This window comes from Bacillus rossius, chromosome 1 (genome assembly GCF_032445375.1).
Source record: "Bacillus rossius redtenbacheri isolate Brsri chromosome 1, Brsri_v3, whole genome shotgun sequence".
Taxonomy (NCBI): Eukaryota; Metazoa; Arthropoda; class Insecta; order Phasmatodea; family Bacillidae; genus Bacillus; species Bacillus rossius.
In genome coordinates, this window is record NC_086330.1 from 119344982 (window position 1) to 119368132 (window position 23151).

General features: G+C 35.9%; 1 protein-coding gene across 2 annotated transcripts in view; it reads right to left on the bottom strand.

Annotated features, from left to right (window-relative positions):
* Positions 1-1169: 1169 nt before the first annotated feature.
* LOC134543581 (PRKC apoptosis WT1 regulator protein-like) overlaps positions 1170-23151 on the bottom strand; it is a 66072-nt gene continuing 44090 nt past the window's right edge. Inside the window, exons 6-8 of one of the 2 annotated variants that reach the window (XM_063388382.1) lie at positions 20746-20789; positions 20496-20643; positions 1170-9910 (exon numbers count right to left, since the gene is read on the bottom strand). In XM_063388382.1, the coding sequence (XP_063244452.1) occupies positions 9740-9910; positions 20496-20643; positions 20746-20789 (363 nt within the window). In that variant the 3' untranslated portion in view covers positions 1170-9739. Of the gene's footprint in view, positions 9929-20495; positions 20644-20745; positions 20790-23151 lie in introns of both variants that reach the window. The other variant, XM_063388381.1, reaches the window with a different exon arrangement.

Genomic DNA, 23151 nt, shown 5'->3' on the forward strand with positions numbered 1-23151 from the left:
AAAATTATTCGTGAAAATTACCCTGTCCAACTAAAGCGTGTAAAGCATTATACGAGGGAAAATATTTAGTCATACAGCTAAAAAATACTGATTTACACAAGTAATTAAAATAAATACTTGAAAGAACACAATTTTCTTGCGAATACAGCCCATGGCACGGAGCACAACAATAAGCTCAAACCCCGTTGTGTTACCCTCTGCCTAAATACTCCCTAACGTTTGGGTGGCATCAGGCGCGGGTAGATGCCTACTGCTGCGACCCACCTATCCCTGCAGCTTGGCAGGGTTCAACCTGAGCCGCACACCGCCACGTGGAGCCCGCTCAAGACTGCTCCAGCGATCACCGCCCACGCTTACAGCGCCAGAGTGGGGATAGCTCAACGCGCCACTCCTAAGAAACAACTGCCCATATGCAAGTGCTCGAATGCATGAGTGGGCAAATGCACAAGTGTGCTGCATCATTTCTACCTTCTCTGCATTTTCTACCGCTATTAATAAATTCCACAGTTTTCTTAATTTTTACTAAATTTGCTGCAGGAAATTTTGCTTCAATCCCATCCTTTCATAATCCACAAAGTTGACTGTTAAAGAGAGTTAATGGTAAATTAAAAAAAATCTCTCAATTTCTTTAGTTTGAGAAGCTACCCGGGGAAGGGGTGTCTAAAGTCAAAACCATATAGTTCGTAATTGGGAAACATGGCAGTGTTGCAGCGAGCCAGCGAAGTTATCTTTGGGTACTTCTGTGTTCCCAGACCAATGCATTCCGTTGCTGCTCCGGGTACATACGTCAAACCACCTTCGGAGTCATCATAAAGAGGGTACTGCAGGGAAACCAAAGCTTCTGGCTGTTATTCCGAATTCCCTCAAATGGTCGGCCAGTGCTGCTATTGACCAAAGAAACTCTTTGCTACTAAGTATAAGCCAAGGGCAGCACTCAATGATAACACAAATGGTAGGTAAATTCCTTGGTCATCATTTTTTTTTTTTAAGAATTTGGTTCTACATACTGAGGCTGCATTAATTGCCCTAGACACAGTCAAGCGATTGCCACGTGTATTTTTAAAAAGTGTTTTATAATACTTTCTAAGTATTAAAAATTAAAATAGTGTTTTAAAATAAATATGATTGTATATAAATAAAATCAGAATGGCAAATTTTACATAGTGATGTCGAGGGTAACATGCTACATTGCTCTAAATACTGATAGGGTAACATAGTCCAAGGAAATAACCATGATTGAGGTAAGATATTTATTGTGAAAAGAAGCAAACAAACCGTTGCAACCATTATTTACGTAAAAGTTGGCACTTATAACGTTATAACCATTTAATCCAAAATTGGAATTCACATGCTCAAATATTATGTACAATAGTATATCATGTAACAGTCATAGTGTACTGAGAGATTAATATAAATCCTTGAACATTAAATAGTATAATTTTCAAATGCCACTTGGTAAGTTATCTTATCAAGATCAAAATAAACTGTAAATGTTTGAGAAGGTATGTTTAAAGCAAACAAACATATTATGTGCTAATGAGTCATAATATTATCAGTACAGAGCATTTAACCTACACTTCATATTATATACCACTATTATGTAACAACATTGAGATTCACAGCCTTATCATAACATACCAAAAAAAAAAATTTCAAATAATTTGCTGATATTAGATACGTTAGTATATAAAAGTTTAAACAATTATTTTTTTTTTCCAAGTTCTCAAATGTGTGCATGAAAGCAAGTCTAAATGTAACGGAATGAATTTACAAGATAATTTGATAATTCACATTAGCACAACTATAACTATGTAACTAAGAACGACTCGCCCACAATTCATGTTATGAAATTCCTCCACGGAACAACTGTATTCTGGCTGTGAGAGAGTTCAGAAAACACACGTTAACTGCGGTGCATCACAATAGCTAGGTAATTTATATTTTCATGCTGCAGTCCTCTGCAAACACAGTGGCAGTAAAACATTCAAGTTAAAAGTAAAATTAATTATGAGCTACCACTTTCGACTATTTTCTGAACATAAATATACAACAAACTCTTGCAAAATGTGCACCCAACTTTCCATCATTTCTAAAAAAAAAATGTGGATAGTACTTAAGTAAGTACCGTTAATTCAGGTAACATTACTCGTGAACAGTAAAAGGTTACAGAAACCAGGTATAAACAAGGCAAGCTTTACCAAGCAGCCAGTGCCACTGTTTTTCAGAGTTATGACCAGTAATTGCAAAACACTGACAAATGTATGTACATCTGTAACATAAAAACTATTCATACAGTCAAACCTCTCTGAAACGACCCCTCACGGTTCCCAGGAATAGGGTCGTAGTAGAGGAGGGGTCGTAATAGATGTTTTCCGAAATTTTCAGTTGATTTCACCCCCCCCCCCCCCCCCCCCCCTTACCCACACCGCTACTCGCTAAGAAACCAGCGGTACAATGGCAGGATGCTGTCACTCACAATGCTAGATGACTTTGCTTTAAACCCACTTCAACCTTCATAACAAGTCCGTCGCCCTACAGGCCACTCTAAAGAAAATATGTCGAAAGACAGTTTATTTTTACTGTTTAGTTTACATGTACGTTTTCTGCTTGCCGTAGTTAAATACACTAGAACCCTGATTTCATGAACCCCAGATTTAACGAAGCAGTGATTTTACGAATACATTCTCGTGAACTGTCAAAAAATTGGACATTTTGACCAAAATGTGAAAATCAGAAGAAAAAAAAATAAAAAAAAAAACCCAAATGAAAGATCATTAAAATCTGTTAATTTTAACACACAGCATATTTTTGTGTCGGTTTTAATACTTCCAATTATGTTCATGTAAGAATAACAAAAAAATAATGGGACATTTCCTTTAAAAATACGGCAGCAGTAGCTTGTGCAACGTAAGTGGGAGCGCGGGAATCTCGTCTAGACAGGCTGGCGGCAGCACAGGGGGCGGATGCATGACGTCATACGGCTTAACTCTCCTTCCCTTGTTCAGACTTCAAGGTTCATCCCTCCCAGGCCTTCAATGTCCTTTGGCATGTGAAACTGTCATCATCCTTCCTTTCCTTCTCCATACTGTGTGCGATGAAAGCCAGGTTTCTATAGTCCATTTCTGGTAAAATGAAAAATTTTTAAGGGCCCCCGCGACAGCCATTTACCGTTAATTGTTTTGATACAATTTGAAACAACATTATTTCTGCTGGAAAATCACTGAAACTTCAAAATTTCTTTAATGGAAAAATTTAGCAGGGCCGTAAAAGTATTCATTTTTGCCGCAAATGAACTATACTCGCCCTTCCTGCCGGACAACATTCTCGGCGCGTGACGCATGACAACTACAGTCGTGTGCCGCGCACAGCCACGAAAAACCTACGCGATTTCCAAACTACACTAGATATCCGACTGGAGTCTGTTTACGAAAAGCATTTAAGAATTTGTTAATGCCCAACTGGTTCTATTGAGATAAAATGGCTAAAAGGCATGTTTTCTTGAAAGTATCATAGGAAAATGCATTACACCTTTATCTTTATTTTTCCGCCATATAATGATATGGTTACCGCTCAAATTTCACAGTTATCTGACGGGAACGAGATGACTGCGCGCCAGTTCAGAGCCTTGCACTTAGAGGTTTTACCGCGCTAGAACTACCATTGAGCGTCGCTTTTATCATCCCGCTTCACTAACACACACGCTGACCAGACGGCGCCCTAAAGCTGATTAGAGGAAGCATGTAGACATGCAAGGCAGGAAATTTTTCCAGCTTATCAACCAGGACCCGGGCAAGTCTTGACTATCAAGCTTTTCACATTAAAATATAAGAGACTTGTATTGTGTAATTTCGGTGTTATTTAGCGGTTTTTCTTAAAAATCACTTTTTTCACATTTTCCATATAAATTCGCGGAAAATTTCGCGATTTCGCGATTCACCATATAATCATGGCCCTAGTTATTGCTCGCGCGAGAGGCGAGACGTGGAATGTTAGAAGAAAGATAAATGCAGGGTAGACAGACGGCAGCCAGTGTGTTTCCTGCGCGGGGAATAAGTGGCGTAGCCTTTTTTTTTATGCTGGGTGAAGCGACCTTTTTCTATCAACCCACGGGAGAAGATAATTGCTTGAGCTGTCAAAATAAACATTGCTGCGGCAGTTAAAACAAGTCGAGGTGGGCGTGCATCCAGTCGGTCGCTGTTTATTGTCAACCAATAGTAATCAAAAACAAGAGAAATCCAGCAGGTAGCTTTGCCTTAACTGCGTACCACACTAGACACTCGTAAAAAGCTAAACGTAAACACGTGGCCACAAAAACTTTTATCTGCACCCTGCCGGCAAAGGGACGTGGAATGGGGGTTGTTAAGCGCTGACAGCGGTCGACAGGCACTCGGCAAGAGAAACGCAGTAACACGCTACTCACCACAAGAAACTTATACGACCGCTGACCTTTTCTGTCCGATTTTCTTCGGATTTTCGGCAATTTTTTCACGGTTCCTCGAAATCGGGTTGTAATAGAGAGGTGGTCGCAATAAATGGGGTTGCAACAAAAAGGTTTTACTGTATTTGTTTTTTCATGCAGTAACCTTTTCTACAATGTTGCTCATTCATAACATAATACATGCCAAGTATGAATAACCATGAATAGTCAGTATTTTGTTATAATGTTTGGTTTAACCGAACAGCATCACCTAACAAAATATTTTATTTAAAGTTGTAAAACGACTTACTTTTATAAAGAAATAAAGTGTCTTTTCTAGGGTTTGGCCAATCAAGACCTCAAATCCCATCAAATCCCTAGTACATATTCGAAAGATTCTATATTCAAGGAAAAATATTCAAAATTAATATTAAGAGGAAATATAGCACATAAAATTTTTTACACTGGTTACATCTGAATTTTACTAGATTAATTTTTTTCTTCATACATATCCTGTTACCATTCTCCAATATATTGTACTTTTAACATGTCATTATGTATAATATATAAAAACACAAAATTTATTAATATTGTTAGTGTATTAATTTGTGGGGTAGAATGTCTCAACACCATAGTTATATTTTGAATTTACTGTACAATATTTTATTTTTGACCCTTGGCACATAGATTTGGATTGAAAAAAACAACTGGGATTTGACTCATCACCAGTCTTTACTAAACCCATAACTTGAACCTTAAGGTCACTTGTGTGATGTTTTGGCACATTTAGTTTCTTGTGTCTACACCTCGCCAGCACTCCCGCCACTTGCTTGTGGATGTGACTACTGGGCTGGCATGAGTTATCAAGGCCTCTGGCAGTCAACAACGGTGCTATATTAAAATGTACCTTGCTGGTAACATTTCCTAAGGTAACTTATTCTGCAAAAATTTGCAAACAGCAAAGGAAAAAAAAAAATTGTTTTAGCACACATTTTACCCTGCAAATGGTAACCAACGGTGGATACAGAAGCTCATAAAGGAGTAATCGAGGGAGTGAGTTTATAAACCACTGTTTTCCCCACTTTCGCCCCAGAGAACATACATAATTTTATCCTTCTCAAGCTGAGATCGGAAGGTTTACTGACTTGAGTCCCTTCCTGCTGGGTAACACAATATGTTCTATGTGATTTAAACCAGGAGACAAACCTGTTGGCAACTGGCTCTCCATGTCTGTGTCACACAACGTCGGGCAGAATACTTTCAATTAACACAACAGTATTAGCCTGTCTTCTGCACGTTCCTAAACACATTTGAACAACATCGTAAGCAAGATAACTAGAGGTCAGATAACAATTTTTATAAATACATTGTGCCTCAAATCTCAATCCAGGACTCAACAGCAAAAAATAAAATAATGTACACAAAATAAACAAACTATTAACAATGGTGTTTAAACTTTCAACCCTTTAAATATTTGTCTAGCAAACAAAGTTTCTGAAAGCAAAACATATTGTTATTTTATTGACAAAAGACTTGGTTCACTTCCTGCACAAAAGCCATGTCAAAATAATTGAATGAAATTTTATTTAGACTCTACAAACTTGCACTATAAAAAACCCAATGACCGAGTGGGCTTCATGAATTACTGATACATACTCATTAAAAATTATTTTTTTTTCTTGATCTACTATACTGTAAAAAATCATTTTATCAGGTACTTTTATAAAATTGTAACAAAGAAAAACAGTACGGTCCAAACAATACAATAATTCAGGATTTTAGAAACAACCAAGTGGGCATAATATCAAAAGTTTACATATCTAGTTGGTCTTAAAGACTGGCAATCGGCATGGGCTTGAGTTGACTTCTGCCCACTAGCTGCCGGGCTGCAGCACTGCATCACAAAGACTGCTGAGCACGTTCATTAAGAAAACCTACTGTACAGTCACAATAATTATAATAAGATGTACGATGAGCAGATCATAGTATCCATTTACTCAAGAATTAAAGTATGCTCGTAATTATTTCAAATTAAGTACGCTTGATAAAGCCACACAAACCTTTTTTTATTAATTTTTTTAAAATCTAAACACAATACTGTAGCTGCATAAGTAAGACAAATAATTACTTCAGATCTGTTATGAAGCTCCTAAAGCAATTTCCTGTAGATAAAGTTTATATATTTACAGCTAAATACACATTGCCCTTGCTAAAAGTAGCAAATAAATAACAGGAAACTTAGCCCAGTATCCCAAAAATAATATTTTTTACCATCATGAATCTTTTTTAAATTGCAAATGGTAGAGATTAATTAAGTTTTAAATACATAAATTCCTTATTATTAGGCCTGTGCGAATATAAGTTTTTTTTTTTTTTAGTTTGAATCCAATACAAGTACAAATACCAAATTATTCTTGAATACAAATATTGAATTAGTATTCTTACTATGAATGAGTTAGAATGTGTAATGCATTGTCTTCTGAGGAATTAGACAAATAATACTAAAGTGAAAGGTTGGTTGGGTTACGTCAGCTCCAATAATTATACGTCAATTTTGTTAGAAATTTGAAAGAAAAATTATGTATTTTTATTTTTTAATTATGCAGCTAACCTTACTTAACCTAACCAACCAACCAAAATTTATTTCCTAATTGTCTCAATTTCCAGAACCTGCTACTCTATATAATATTCCTAAAATTTTTTTGTGAACTGTAATGTACCTCAAAATTCAATCCATTTCATGAAAAACGTTATTTTTTTTAATGCTATGTTCTCAAATTATTGATTAAATTAACTCATATTTACATATTTAAACCCTAGTTATTTACACATTTTCATTGTTAATGGCAGCCAGGTAAACAGTATTTACGTCCAGCAATTTTATAAACACAATTTCTGCTAATTTCAGCCGATATCCAATATTTTCCTATTTTTGTTTTGTTTTTGAGTCTCGTCTGTTTCATCATAGTTACATGCAGCAACTGTGTTGCATGGTATTAGACTGATTGTGACTATTGAAACTATTGTGTTCACTTATTTTAATGGCCATCACAATAGTGTCCACGTAGTCCATGGTTATTGACGTTTATTTTTCCCCACTACTGGTACGTGTGATGAAACAAATACTAATATCATCTTGTTTTCAAGTTAGAAATGTCACAAATATGCCGCGTTTTGAATTGTTCACACAATTTTACTGTTACTGATTAGCGAGACAGCAGCAAAACTAAAACTTTGAATGCTTGTTGCATGTTTAAAACATTGCTTCTTGTTCATGTTTTTGATTGTGAAGACCGATTAAAATATCAAAAAAGGGTATTTATATAGCACAAATTACTTAACCTGAACAGTGAATGTTGGTATACGACAAAGACAAAGTTATGAGGTATGCTGTTTCATATTCGTAGGCAAGTGAATATTCATTATTTTGAAGAGCCAAATCAAATAAAAATAACAAACTATTTGTAATTAAAAATTCAAATATTCCCACAGGCCTACTCACTACACACAATTTAACAGCATTAAAACAAATATGCTTATACGTTCACCTACAAGTAAAATTGTCATTCATCAAAATTGAAAATAATGTTACAGGTGGGGTTCTTTGATACCCCTCCATACTAAACTGTGTCATTAAAAGAAATTTGAAGAGCTTTACTCTTATTAGGTACATACCTATATTTCATATTTTATAGTCACCGACTAAAATTTACCTAATGCTATGATGACATAGCTATTATTTTAAGCTTTTGATGTTATATGTACATCATGAACAATGAATATGCATAGTTCTTAAAGTTCCAACATTAATATATTTTTATTTTAAGATATACCTACCATTGTTTTAATTATGTGCACAGATAAAAATAATAAAACCAAGTATGTAATTTTCAATAAGTTATATAATTAGGTATAATAATAAGGGCACAGATATTAAAAGAGACCAAACAATAAAAAAAATTCAGACCAAACACAATAAAAATCACAAATTTTCCACTATTTTGGTGTCCTTAGTTAAAAATAACGAAAATAATTTGACCATTTCACACTACGTTTTAAGTTCTGCGAGTTAGTACAGAAGCTCTTCTCTACTTCTGATGAAGATCACCACATGACCAAAAATTTGAGTGATTTTGGTTATTTTCATTGTGTTTGGTCAGTTTTTTTTTGTCCTGTCTCTTAAATGTCTGTACTATAGTATCAATTATACATAATTATAGAACTTATTGGCATTTCTTGAATTATTTAAAAATATTTTTATAGTAAAAAATTATACATAAATTTTGTTTAAAATGGTAACACAAAAGTCTGGTATTGTCCCACCTCTAAATAAAACTCTGTAAAAAAAATATGTAAACTTGATTAGCACAATATTCAAATTCAAGATGCACTACTCACATTTTAAATATCATTAAGTGGTCATTTATGTCCAGAACCATTAGTGGCATAGCCAGAAATATATTGGGGCAGCAAAATACATATGTTACCTTGAAACAAGAACAAATGTTATTACTGAAAAGCTTATATATACATATTGGTGCTGACACAGTTATCATTTAAGGTTATTTCAGTTAGGAGGGGCTTTTACCGGCCAACTTACTGAATATTGCAATTGTAAACAGTGAATCATTGTTTGGTAAATAGACATTTCTCATCTTAAAAAACAAAGTTTGTTACCCAAATATGATGGAAATTACTACGAATTTATTAATGCAGCATTTAACAGATAAATCATAACCGTGGATCACAAAATGATTATAAGCTAATACTATTTACTGTACTTACTACTAACCAAAGTTAGCAATTCCCAACTCACCAACAACACTCTGAATAAAAATATAATCTACACACAAATAGAAAATGAATGAGATTAGGTATCTACAGCTTATTTTTTATCCACATTTTTTACATTAACTTAACTTAGTGATTCACAAAACTAATTCAAACACAAAACACTGCCATCAATATTTTGATAAAACTGAGTAAAAAGTTTGAGATGGTTATGATTTTCATTCTGGGCATAAAAATTCTTAAAGTGGGCTAGTTACTGCAACCCCTACTATACAATATCCAGCACTTTACACCCCATTTATGAAAAAACCAAGTAAAGCTTCTGTGACATAAAATTTCCTTCATTTTACAACTCCTGCATCTGCTCTAGTTTCGCCATTCTCAATACCAGGGTTTGCTGTAACGGTCACTTCAGCGATGCTGTGTCTACATCTGGGGGTTACGTAGACTCTGGCTACACCACCTAGTGCGCTATATAATAACATCTACAACAGCAACAGCAGCAACATGGCGAACAAGAAGTTTACGCAGTTACTTGGCAGCCGCAAGAGCTGTCATGGCGCGTATCAGAGCTGCGTTTTCCTCCCTGAGCCGCTCCTTCTCCTGGACCAGCTCCCTCTGCAGCTGCGACACCCGCGACTCCAGGGCCGCTATCTTGTGGTCCCTGTCGTCCAGCAGCGACAGCAACCGCCGGTTCTCCTCCTGGGCACGCTCCAACAACTGCCACACACCGTAACGTCACGCACAGCACTGATACTGTCTCGCAACAAAACGTCTTGTTCACATCAGACCACTAATGACAGAATGAATGGGTGGGGGAGAAACTGCAGTACCACAAGAAAACCCGCCGGTGCACTGCAACGTCTGCCACAAATTGAAACAGCATTGTGACCATTCAACCAACATGCTCCCTATCCAACAAGAACCGTCTTAAAAGCACCAGTGAAAACTTCAACTTAAAAAAACCATTAGTTGACAAACTATGTACCACAAAAATGATTTTGGCAAACAATAATATTGGTACATACAATACCAGTTGTAAGCTGTAACTAATGAAAATGGCATTATTATTGTAGTTACTTTAGCTAATGTGATAACAACAGCATAGGCACAGCGTTCTAAAATTGAAAATATAACTTAAGGCTTAAAAAAAATAAGTAAAACTTCCCTTCTCTGACACTTTAAAACACTAGCAGTAGCAGAATAACATAGGCTCTTTTAGAGAAATAACCTCCCATTATCCACTATCGCATATACCAAGAAATGGAATTACTGACACCTGTTTAAAATGAATAACTAACAAAAACTATGAAAATTTCACAGTGTAAACTGTAGTAAATCAGTATGGGTGACCAGTAATTGGTGTTTTGTCCGTGGGCTGGGGAGGTTTGTAGCATTGCAAAATGGGTCATAATAATATTAAGAATAAGTTTGAGGTGAAGGATAATTTTTTTTGTTGATATAGAAAACAGTTCAGATATGTTAAGAATTGTTATTAATTACTTTGGTTAAATTTCATGGAAAGCCTTAAAATACTTATTTCCTTGAGATACTTAATTATTAATTTGAGGGTTAACTCTAGTTCATAATAATTAATGTTGACATTTGATAATTAATGTCAGTAATTAAAGCAGTATATATTATAATTTTACAGGACATCATTTTTAAACAAAAGTTTTTATATGAATTTCAACTTTGTTTACTAAATTTTTAACATTGTATTTGAATTTTTTGGGTAATTTTATATTCTATTGGATATTGCTAGTGTAATATTTTGAGAATAGTCTGGAAAGTACAGAAGGAAGAGCGGACAGGCGCGACACTCTGGCGCCAGAAAGCTATTTTTCACTTTGTAAATGCGTGTTTGGGATTTACGCGTCACGTTGTACGCACAGCTGTAGCGACCGTCTGGAAGGGTCTCTGGAGGCTACCACTAGCCAGCCAATCAGGGCGAGTCCTGGCGTGGTGTGATGCGCTCGGCCGAAATTCCTTATTTGGGCATGTTGATGAATGCTGTACTGTGATTGGTCGGTTGGCCCACGGGGTTGCTTCCCTTGTCTTCACCTATACAAGGGAGGTAATCTCGTCTACCAACTCAGTTGTCGCTCGATTGTCGTCCAGTCCGGTCGCGTCTTCGGCAACTCGCACAATATTATGGAGTTGCACTAAGAGACAATTTAACGCCTAGGGGCTGGGGCCAGGCCGTAATTTTTTAAACTAAGTTCATTTTTTTTTCCGGAATAATGTATTAGAAATTTAGGCCCTAGGCGTCGGCAACGGCCCAACTTCGCGGGACTTCGGTCAGTGCGCGACCGTACCTTGAGTTACATCGCTAACCAAGGGACAGTAATAAATTCTATTTTTTTGTGAGCGACAAGACTCAACGACCATCAACAGAAAAATGTCTGGTATGGTATGTATTTGGACCTCATCCTATCAAAATTCAAAGACGTCGTTAAAATTTGAATAAGTAAAGACAAAAACTGTACAAGTAACGAAGTTTTTCTAATTAAATTCATTTGTAAAATTGTGTATTGAAGCCATGTAACGATGAGAAAAAACATTTTTTTTAAAGAAATAAACAAAGATAATTTAATAAACTCTTTTATTTCCAAATAAAGCAGAACCTCAGGAACATTGTTTGTTTTGTATTGTTACGTTTCTATGTGTGGTTAGCCGGGCAAAAACATACAACGTAACAACATGGAGCCCAGTCGTGGGGCAAAAACATACAACGTAACAACATGGCTGCCCAGCCGCGGGGCACGAATTTAGACACTGCCTGATGATAAAATAAACATTCGGAAAAACAGTAAAAACTTAACAAGTAAAAGCCAATCATGGCTAAATTAACTGTGGTAATACCTTTTTAGAACATCGGCAAAATTATAACTTGTGAACGAGTGATTCGAGAGTGGATCGTGTGATCTTCGCGTCGTACTTGTAAACATCAACAAACGAAAACGAGCGTGAGAAGCCAGCATTCACCGTTTAACAGCGCGGGACATCGTGGGAAAGGAATGCGACGAGAACTACATTTTAGAACATCGTAGAACAGCGCTTCGCAGAACGTCGTGGGACACGATTCCAGCAACATAGATCATCTCGGTACTTCGCGGGACAACGAGGGATGAATCGCCGGAAACAGCAAGTCTAAATTGGACAGAAACTTACATTTTTATGGTCTAAATTTTGTATTTGTGGTTATCATTGTTAAAGTTTTTTTTTTTTTAAATGTGTTTTTAAAGGGTTGTTTACGTTTTTTGGTCATTTATAATTGTAAAACCAAAAGAAAAATGAGTACAGACAGTCAGGATGACCTTGCGGGTTTTCCTGAAACTTCAGGAATGTCCGATTCTAATTTGAATATTGAATTAGTGCAGGAGCAGTCGGAAAATATGGAACAGCCTGCAAATGGTAGTCCAGTAGAGGTTATGGGGGGGTCAGGTATGTCTAATCAAATGTTAGAAAAATTAATGATAATGATGGATAACATGTCACAAGGGATGCATAACATGTCACAAAGTCAGATTGAATTTAGACATATAATGTCACAAGGTCAGATTGAATTCAGACATATAATGGAACAAAAATTAGATGCCACTGAAAAAAAATTAACCAACACATTTGAGAGCCGATTTGATGCACTTAGGAATGATCTTAATGAACAGATCTCTTCCTGTATATGCAAAGTAAATAATTGTGAAGTGCAGATAGAGGCGGTACAGTCTAGGTTAAACACTTGTGAATATATAGTCGGCCAAGTTCAGGAAAATTTGACGCAAACAGGTAACACAGTTCAGGAACATAGTAATAAAATTTCAGAACTCGTACAACATAATGAAAGTATACAAAACAAAATAACCAAGAATCAAGGGGATATCACAAATTTGCAGTTAAAAGTAACTGAGAATTCCCAAAATATCGATTACAATGAAAAGAAAATTGGGGAAGTCAAGGAGAATTTTGAGGCTAATGTTGAACGAATATTTACAGAAAATTCAAAAATAAATAACCAGTTAGAGAATTTCAGGGATGATGTGGGTAGAGAGTGTTTACAAAAAATGGAGGAAAAGTTGAGTAAGATTCGAGGGGATGGACAGGGTAATATTAGAAGTTCAGTTTTAACTGTAGACGAAGTAAACACTTTCGAAAAAAAAAACAGTGCCTAAATTTTTTGGGGATGATCGAGGGGCTACTCCAATACAATTTATAACCAAATGTGAGAAAGTATTTAGCTATCTTAGGGGTTCAGATGATCAACAGGTAGAATTGTTTATCACTAAATTGGATGTGGATGGTGTTGCATTGCAATGGACAATACATAAGAAGAATGAATGGAAAACATTTAAAATAAAAAAAATAAAATAAAAATATATATATATATATATATTTGCCAGTTGGGTATGTATTTTTTTTAGAATAATTCAATAAAACATTATTATGAACAATCAGCTGTGCAATGTTTAAAGTATGTTTATGTTATTGTAAACAAATGTGATCAAGAATTTTATCATGTTGGACTAAAGACACTTCACTATAGTGAATATTTAGCATATTTTTTAAATGACAAATGAACATGATATTCCAATGAAATGTTTTTGTAATGTCAGTATAACCTGTTAAAGGTTATGTTTTATCTATAATCAAGTGTTAATTGTGTTTTTTAGTAAAGATTGATTGGTCACTTTAATTTGGTATGGAGAATTGAAATAATTTTATGTATGTAATTTTTCAATGTTTGAGTTATAATTTTATAAATTTGTTTTAAGGAGTTATAATAATATCAAAAGTAATGGTATGTTGTTGTGTTAAAAAGATATTTCAATACTCATGGTCAGGTTAATTTGTTGCATTTGTTTACACTTTGTTGATTTGTTATAGTATCTCTTTTGTTTCAATTGACACTTGTGTACTTTTTGATTTAATTTTTTATAAATTCAATCAAAAAGTAGAGGAAAAGCTGAGGAATATTAGAGGGAATGGACAGGGTAACATTAGAAGTTGTTTCTTTGGGATGAAATATAGGAAAATTTTGTGTCAACAGTTTTGAAGTGATAGTGTTGTCAATGTTTTATTGGTGCAGATATGAGGAGTGGAGATATTGGTGAATTTGTGAGTTAAAGTGGTTATTTCATGGGATTTGAGGAGTTTATCATAAGCAGCAGAGAATTAGAGTAACAACGGTTTTTAAGGGATTTTAAAGGAAATAATTTGTTTTGAGGTTATTTGTCGTCGTCGAAGTTGAAGTTTTTGTATTTGTCGTCGTTTAAGGTGGTCGTGGAGACGTAATTCCTGGAGTTGAAGTTTTTATCGTCGTTAAGGTGGTCATAGAGACGTAATTCCTGGAGTTGAAGATTTGTTGTCGTCGTCGGCTGAGGTGTAAGTTTTTGAAGATGTTGAAGTTTTTGTGTTTAAGTAAGTTGTTCAGAGTTTTTTGCTGTTATTGAGGATTCTTCGTTGACCAGGGGGTGTCTGCTTGAAGCTTGTAGAGAAACCAATTTCAAAGTTATTTGTATTTTGCACTGATGAGAGGGAGATAACCATTTGTGGAGAGTTGTTGACCCTTTGTAGTAAAAGAGATGTTTTCAAATTTTTGGCTTTTTGACAAGGAATTAACATTGCAATATTTAAGAAACAGTTTTTTGAATTTATATATAAACAAATGCTTCAATGTTTGACTTATATTGTTTGCGTTTTAAAGATTTGTAATAATATGAAAAGTCGTGGTTTGCTATTATTGTGTCAAGATTTGCATTTCTAATGTTGATGTTAATTTGTTACATTTGTTTACACTTTTGTTATGGTATGTTATTTCTTTTGTTTCAACAATTTACACTTTTGTACTTTTTTATTTAATTTTGCAAATTCAATCAAAAAGTAGGGGGGGGTTATGTAGCATTGCAAAATGGGTCATAATAATATTAAGAATAAGTTTGAGGTGAAGGATAATTTTTTTTGTTGATATAGAAAACAGTTCAGATATGTTAAGAATTGTTATTAATTACTTTGGTTAAATTTCGTGGAAAGCCTTAAAATACTTATTTCCTTGAGATACTTAATTATTAATTTGAGGGTTAACTCTAGTTCATAATAATTAATGTTGACATTTGATAATTAATGTCAGTAATTAAAGCAGTATATATTATAATTTTACAGGACATCATTTTTAAACAAAAGTTTTTATATGAATTTCAACTTTGTTTACTAAATTTTTAACATTGTATTTGAATTTTTTGGGTAATTTTATATTCTATTGGATATTGCTAGTGTAATATTTTGAGAATAGTCTGGAAAGTACAGAAGGAAGAGCGGACAGGCGCGACACTCTGGCGCCAGAAAGCTATTTTTCACTTTGTAAATGCGTGTTTGGGATTTACGCGTCACGTTGTACGCACAGCTGTAGCGACCGTCTGGAAGGGTCTCTGGAGGCTACCACTAGCCAGCCAATCAGGGCGAGTCCTGGCGTGGTGTGATGCGCTCGGCCGAAATTCCTTATTTGGGCATGTTGATGAATGCTGTACTGTGATTGGTCGGTTGGCCCACGGGGTTGCTTCCCTTGTCTTCACCTATACAAGGGAGGTAATCTCGTCTACCAACTCAGTTGTCGCTCGATTGTCGTCCAGTCCGGTCGCGTCTTCGGCAACTCGCACAATATTATGGAGTTGCACTAAGAGACAATTTAACGCCTAGGGGCTGGGGCCAGGCCGTAATTTTTTAAACTAAGTTCATTTTTTTTTCCGGAATAATGTATTAGAAATTTAGGCCCTAGGCGTCGGCAACGGCCCAACTTCGCGGGACTTCGGTCAGTGCGCGACCGTACCTTGAGTTACATCGCTAACCAAGGGACAGTAATAAATTCTATTTTTTTGTGAGCGACAAGACTCAACGACCATCAACAGAAAAATGTCTGGTATGGTATGTATTTGGACCTCATCCTATCAAAATTCAAAGACGTCGTTAAAATTTGAATAAGTAAAGACAAAAACTGTACAAGTAACGAAGTTTTTCTAATTAAATTCATTTGTAAAATTGTGTATTGAAGCCATGTAACGATGAGAAAAAACATTTTTTTTAAAGAAATAAACAAAGATAATTTAATAAACTCTTTTATTTCCAAATAAAGAAGAACCTCAGGAACATTGTTTGTTTTGTATTGTTACGTTTCTATGTGTGGTTAGCCGGGCAAAAACATACAACGTAACAACATGGAGCCCAGTCGTGGGGCAAAAACATACAACGTAACAGGTTGTACTATCTCTGCAGTCAGTTGCAAAACTACAGTACACCCCTCCTTCAGCACATGCCAGGTCATCTTACTCCTCTCATCACCCACCGTCAGCAACCAAGCCACCTTCCCTCTTCCGGTGCTTCAAAAGCTGGCAGATAAAAAGTGGCATAAGCACTGCAGTTCAAGGGCCAAACTCACCACAGCTAGGTTTAACTTTCAGTAACTAAGCTTCGCTTTGAGTTACCCCATGATTTCACCAGACATTTCTTGCATTACACTAATCTTATGTAGTTACTCCTACCTTAACTTTATTGATGTTCATTTACGGGGCAGTAGTGATTCTTTTTTGTTAATTTTGGGGTCAAAACTAGTAATGTTCAGAAAAGAAAGAAATATTTTAATTTTTTAAATATTCAATTTATTATTTGCAAATATTAGATCTTGAAAACAAAATTTTTACATGTACATTCATTTGAATTCCTTACAATTTTTAATGAGTGAAATGACGAACTAAAGGTCACTCAATTAGAAATTTTCCAAAATAAAAAAAAATAATTCAAGTCTTTACTATTTTGTTCTAACAATTGTAATTAGATTAATTTTTGATAATAAAGTAAAATTTCAATTTGAAACTATGTCAGCAACAGAAAGAAATTTTAATAATTCAATCATCTAATATTTTTCCTCACTGCTAATAAACTGCTGCCATTTTTTATTGTTTGATACATACAAAGTGAATTTTTTTTAATGCACATGACTGGCCGGGGTTAACCGCCACGATAAAGGAGTGGACTGTACAGCCACTCGATGCCGAGTGTCGGGCGGTGGTAAATAACCTGACTCCCTACAGGGTCCAACGGCTTCAGGCAGAGGATACCTTGAAGGAGGGTGTAGAGCCTATCAGTAGAGGAAATGCTACTGGAAACTCAGCATGGTGGGAGGGATAGCAGCTCCCGCCATTACTGGTGTGAGGCTGAAGATGAATGACATTGGCAAGGCTCATGTTCAAACAGTAGCAGGCAAGGACAAGACGTCTTGAATGGCTGCTGCACTGTTTGGACCACAGGCTCGTCTGGCGGCCTATAGGTGGCACAGCACCACCAGCCTGGTGTAGGACGCGACAGGCCGGTGGCAAAAATTAAAAATCTACTTGAGTAAATAAAGAGATACTCTGGATGGATAAACCTGGAGAATTCAAGCAATGCTTAGAGACATTTAATATTGGTACTCTTTCAGGGAGGACGGAGGAGACTGTGAATGTTGTGACAAAGAGGAGGCTAGATGTTTTTGGTCTGAGTGAACAAAGTGGAGAAGTATTGAGCAGATGGAACTGTGGGATGGCTATAAGCCTATAAGCAGTACTGGATGGCAAATGATGGAGGACGGAGAAATGGAGTAGGCCTGGTAGTGAAGGAAGGATGGCAGGTGGAGGTAGAAGGCATCAGTGACCGGATTATACAAAAGGTATGGTATGACAAAGGAAAGAAACTGGAGATGCTTCAGGTGTATGCACCAAAAGTGAGCTGTTTAGCTGAGGAGGAGAAGTTTGAGGAAGAAATACCAAAATTATTAGGTAGAGAATGGCAGATAATGGGAGATCTTAACACACGAGTGGGTAATGATATAAAAGGTTTTGAGGAAGTTTTAGGAAGTGAAAGGTGAGGAGAAGGGAACAATGTGCGTAAGAAGATGCTGAAACTATGTGTAAGAAACAGAATGAAGGTTAGGAAAAAATGGTACAGGAAAAATGAGAGAGACATCAATCCATCATAGACTACTTCCTGCTGGGAAAAGATGTGAAACTGCAAACTCAAAATATTTAAGTGAATCCAAGTGTGACCCTTGGTGGGGACCTCAGGTTATTAGTAGCAGACTTAGAAGGCTGGACATGCAAAAAGGAAGTAACCCTACAAGAGAACAGAATAAGGGTGTGGAGACTAAATGATTAAGAGGAGAGACAGAAATATGTGAGGAAGGTAAAGGATGACCTTCCCAGTGATGAGATGCAAGGTGTCGAGAAGTAAAGGGGGAGATTTAAGTAATGTCTGGTAGGAGCTGCAGAGGTGTGTGGAAGAACCAGCAATAAAAAGAAATGGAAGGAAACACCATAGCGGTGAAGGAGAAAAACAAAACCTTCAGAAGATGCTTTAAAAGCAGGTGTTTCAATACAGAAAAGGAGTATAAAGTATAAGGAAAATAAGCAAGAAGCAAAGAAAGTGGTAGAAGAGGAGAGAGAGAAAAATGGATGCAAAAATGGACAGAGATGCTAGAAAAAGATGTGAAAGGATGTAAGAAACTATAATACAGCCAAGCACAATATAGGAGGAGAGACAAGGTTCAGACAAATGAAGGATAATGGTGGAGGCGGAAGAAGAGGAAAAGTTACTGTGGGGTAATTATTTTAAACAGCTGCTGAACCCAGATGGAAATGAGAATGAAGAAGCAGACGAGCAGGAAGTATCTCAGAGTTGGATGATGAGGATATCACATGGAAAGAGGTAGAGGAAGTACGGAAAAGGATGAAGAATGGCAAAGCTCCAGAGACAGATGAGCTAACAATAGAAATGATAAGCGCAGCAGAAACATAGGAATTAATTAGTTGTACAGAGTGATGATGTGTATTTGGAGAGAACAATGCATACCAGAGAACTGGAGTAAAGGAATAATAGGGCCAGTTTTTAAGAAAGGAGACAGGAAAAAATGTGATAACTATAAAGGGGTGGGGATCACCTTGATGTGCCACTGTGCACAGGTGTATGAGAAGATCTTGGGAAAGAAGATAAGGAAGGGCATGGTAGAAAAATGGCGTGAAGAGCAGTATGGGTTTAGAGAAGGGAGGTCTACCATAAATATGATTTTTGCCAAACAACAACTGATGGATAGAAGATACAAATTCGAGAAAGATCTAGTAATGATATTCCTGGATGTTGTGAAGGCATAAGACAATGTGAAAAGACAGTGTGTTTGGCAAGCTATGGAAAAAGCTGGGATTAAAGAAGAGTTAATAAGTAAAGTGAGGAGAATGTATAAGGGAAACAAGCAGTGTGAGAGCTGGAAGAGGGATGATGAATTGGTTTAAACATGCCAACATAGTGAAGCAAGGTAGTGCATTGTCACCATTTCTACTTATTAAAGTGTTGGAGGAGAGCATTATGGAGAGAGTTGAAGAAAAAATGAAGGCCATGCTATTTGCTGATGATTTGATGGTGTGGGGAGAAAAGGAAGGTGACGTGCAAGAGCAACTAACGGCATGAAGTGAGGAAGTGAGGAAATGTGGTATGAGATGCAGTACTAAAAAGAATGAAATGATGGTCATGATTGGAGTTAGGAGATACATTGAATTAGATGGTGTTGAGTTAAAACAGGCATAAACTTCAAGTATCTAGGAAGTGTGTTCGAGGGAGGGAGCAAAAACAAAGAGGAACCCATAGGAGAGAACAAGGGGATGCATTCTACAGGGGTATGAGAGATTTGGTATGGAAGAGGGAGTATTTTGAATAATTTCTCAGTTTTATTGACATGAGACAATTTTTTTCTGTGCCTTACAATGAGTCACCAATAACAGGAATCATGTTAATTTTGTGTAATTGGGGACAGTGTGACAAATTTTCAGAAAAGTGGAATATATCTACAAATATTGGATACAAACTCTCTAATTTTAAACAGAACATCACTCAAAACTCATAAATACCATTAATCACTTTAATTTTCATGAGCTGTCTTGACCTACAATTTACAGTACTTCATCATTTTACCAGTGTTTATGTAAGTGTAATCTAGACAAATAGCTAGCTGGAGAGGTCAAAATTGTTACAGTATTATTCTCAAAAAGTATGAAATCTGATAGAATCAGAACTGAAATACATCCTAAATATTAAAATTCAAACATATATCAGAATAAGTATAATTTAGGATAGGCCAAACACTTATTTATAAACATACATAAAATTATTAATAAAATAATGTGAGATATGTTTTTCTTAAAAGCAGGCACTTGTCTACAACTTACAAGGATGTTTCACAGAGTATTGCCAACTTTGAAAATAATGTACTTACCTCTTCAGGGTTATCACCAGTGGGTGTGCCAGGTCGTGGCCTGAACGGAGCCTCTACTTGATGGACAAGACTACTCACTGTAGAGTCCGACTGATTCAGGCTGTCAAACTCCTGGTTATCTTCATCATCAGCTTCCAAATCTGAAGGGCTGCAGAAGTCAGCAAACAAACAAATCCAATTAAAATCAACTTCAATAATAAAAAAATACATCAAACACTCGGCAGACGAATTTGAATATAAATTGGCTCACCTTTTATTTCGTCTCTGTGTAAACGCTTTTTGTGGCATCCTTTCCTAAAAAAATTATATTAAACAAGATCAATATTTAATGTACATGACAAACAATTTCAGCATACAAAAATTTTTAAATTTAAATTTCAATTGAAAAATATAAGAAAATACTATAATGACAAGTCTTTTGTTACATCATTTCATATAACATCATTTTCATCATACATTAATAAAAAAAACTTAACCCGCCAGTGCACGGGTTGGGTCTGTGAGACCCAGCAGCATGTAATTCATCGAATCGCCAAGAGATGGCAGAAGCTGTTTACTTGTGCAACCTGATAGCTTCCTATCCAAACCTGTTTAGTATATCTGTGGACTTGCAGCAGAGTGGCAGTTATAGTTTCCGAAGTACTGTGCATTTTATCGACTGGTGGGTCTGTGGGACCCAACCCGTACAATTATGTAAGTTTTTTTTTAATGTATGCTACGGGTTTCCTGTATGGTGGAAGAATGAATATCCAAGACTTTTGGTCTACTGATGGTTTAGGAACAGAGCGGTTTCCAGCAACCATGGCTTTCAGACGCTTCCTATTTCTTCTGAAATGTATTCGCTTTGATGATATCGAAACCAGGCAGCAGAGGAGAGAGAGTGACAAACTGGCAGCAGTGAGGGAAATTTTTGAAGCATTCAATGGAAACTGTAAAAAATACTATTCCATGGGCGAGTTTATGACATTGGATGAAATGCTTCTTTCTTTCAGAGGACGATGTGGTTTTAGAATGTATATTCCGTCGAAACCAGGAAAATATGGTATAAAAGTTTTTGCTAAGGTTGATGCTAACATGTATTATACATACAATCTTGAAATATATTGTGGTAAGCAACCTGCACGGCCATATCAAGATGTGAGCTTCAAACCGAGTGATATTGTTGAAAGAATGTGCTTACCTGTTTCTGGAAGTGGGCGTAATTTGACGATAGATAACTGGTTCAAATCGTACGATATTGTTGCAAAAATGAAGAATGAACACAACATAACTATTGTTGGAACTGTCAGAAAAAATGAGCTGCCACCACACTTTATTACAGCTGCAAAACGGGAACCTCACAGCAGTGTATTCGGCTTTCAAGAAAACATGACTCTCGTTTCTTATGTTCCAAAACGAGGAAAAACTGTATTGTTGTCGTCGTCTATGCATACCGATGATAAAATTGACGAGAGCACAGGAGAAAAAAAAAAGCCAGAGATCATCACATTTTATAATTCAACCAAAGGTGGTGTGGATTGTGTCGATGAGAGGATTGCATTCTATAATGTGGCTCGAAACACTAGAAGATGGACAATGGTAATTTTCTACGCAATGCTCAATATTGCAGGTGTCAATGCTTATTTGGTTTATCGAGCAAATGATCCAACTTCCCAAGATGGAAAATACAGAAGAACTACTCTGAGAAAATTGATGTTCAACCTTACGGAGGAGCACATCAAAGAGAAAGCAATGTGTAAATTTCTTCCTAAAAGCATTCGCAGTGCTGCAAAAAGAATGTCTGGGTTGCCAGAAGAAGAAGAAGAAGAGCAAACAAGTGATGGAAATAAAAAAAAAGATGTGCTTACTGTAAAGACAGGAAAACTCGCTACTCATGTTGCAAGTGCAGAAAATATCTGTTTTTACAGCACAGTGCCATCATGTGCAGTGACTGTAAAAATGACATGTGAAGTTTATGTGAAAAGTTATGGCAAAAACTTTCAAATCAACAGTAATTTTGTATTTATTATTCCATAATAGGTCTTGTGTGCAATATTATAGTGATTTGTAAAATAATGGCTAGGAATTGAGCAAACAAGAGCACAAGAAAATTGTGTGTATTAGTGTGTGTGTGTGTGTGTGTGTGTGTGTATATATTTTTTTTTTCAAAAATTTTGTATTGCTGCAAAGGTATTATACAGGTTGGATGGAGGAATATTGAATCAAATAAATTTCATAAATGGGACGAGCTGTGAACTGTAAAGACAGGAAATCTCACTACTCATGTCACCAGTTCAGAAAAATTTATATAGCCTATCTTTTTAGAGTAAAATGTGTTTATGTAATGACTGTAAGGATCTTGTGTGAAGTTTAGTTAGTTATTGCTTCTCCCATATAGGTGTGACAGAAGTTTCAAGTCAATTGTAATTGAACATTTCTGTTTTTTATGCTTTAGTGAAATATTCTGAAAAATAATGTAGTATTTTACAAAAAAAATATCTGAAAATTTGTACTCAATTTTTTAAAAAGTTTAGGATTGCGTATATTGTACGTCGATTGTATAGCAATTACCATAACAAATTACATAGTCAAAATAATAACTTTTTTTCAGCATATTTATTTATGGGTCTGAGAGACCCAACCCGTTCAATTATGTAACTTTTTTTAACCCGTGCAC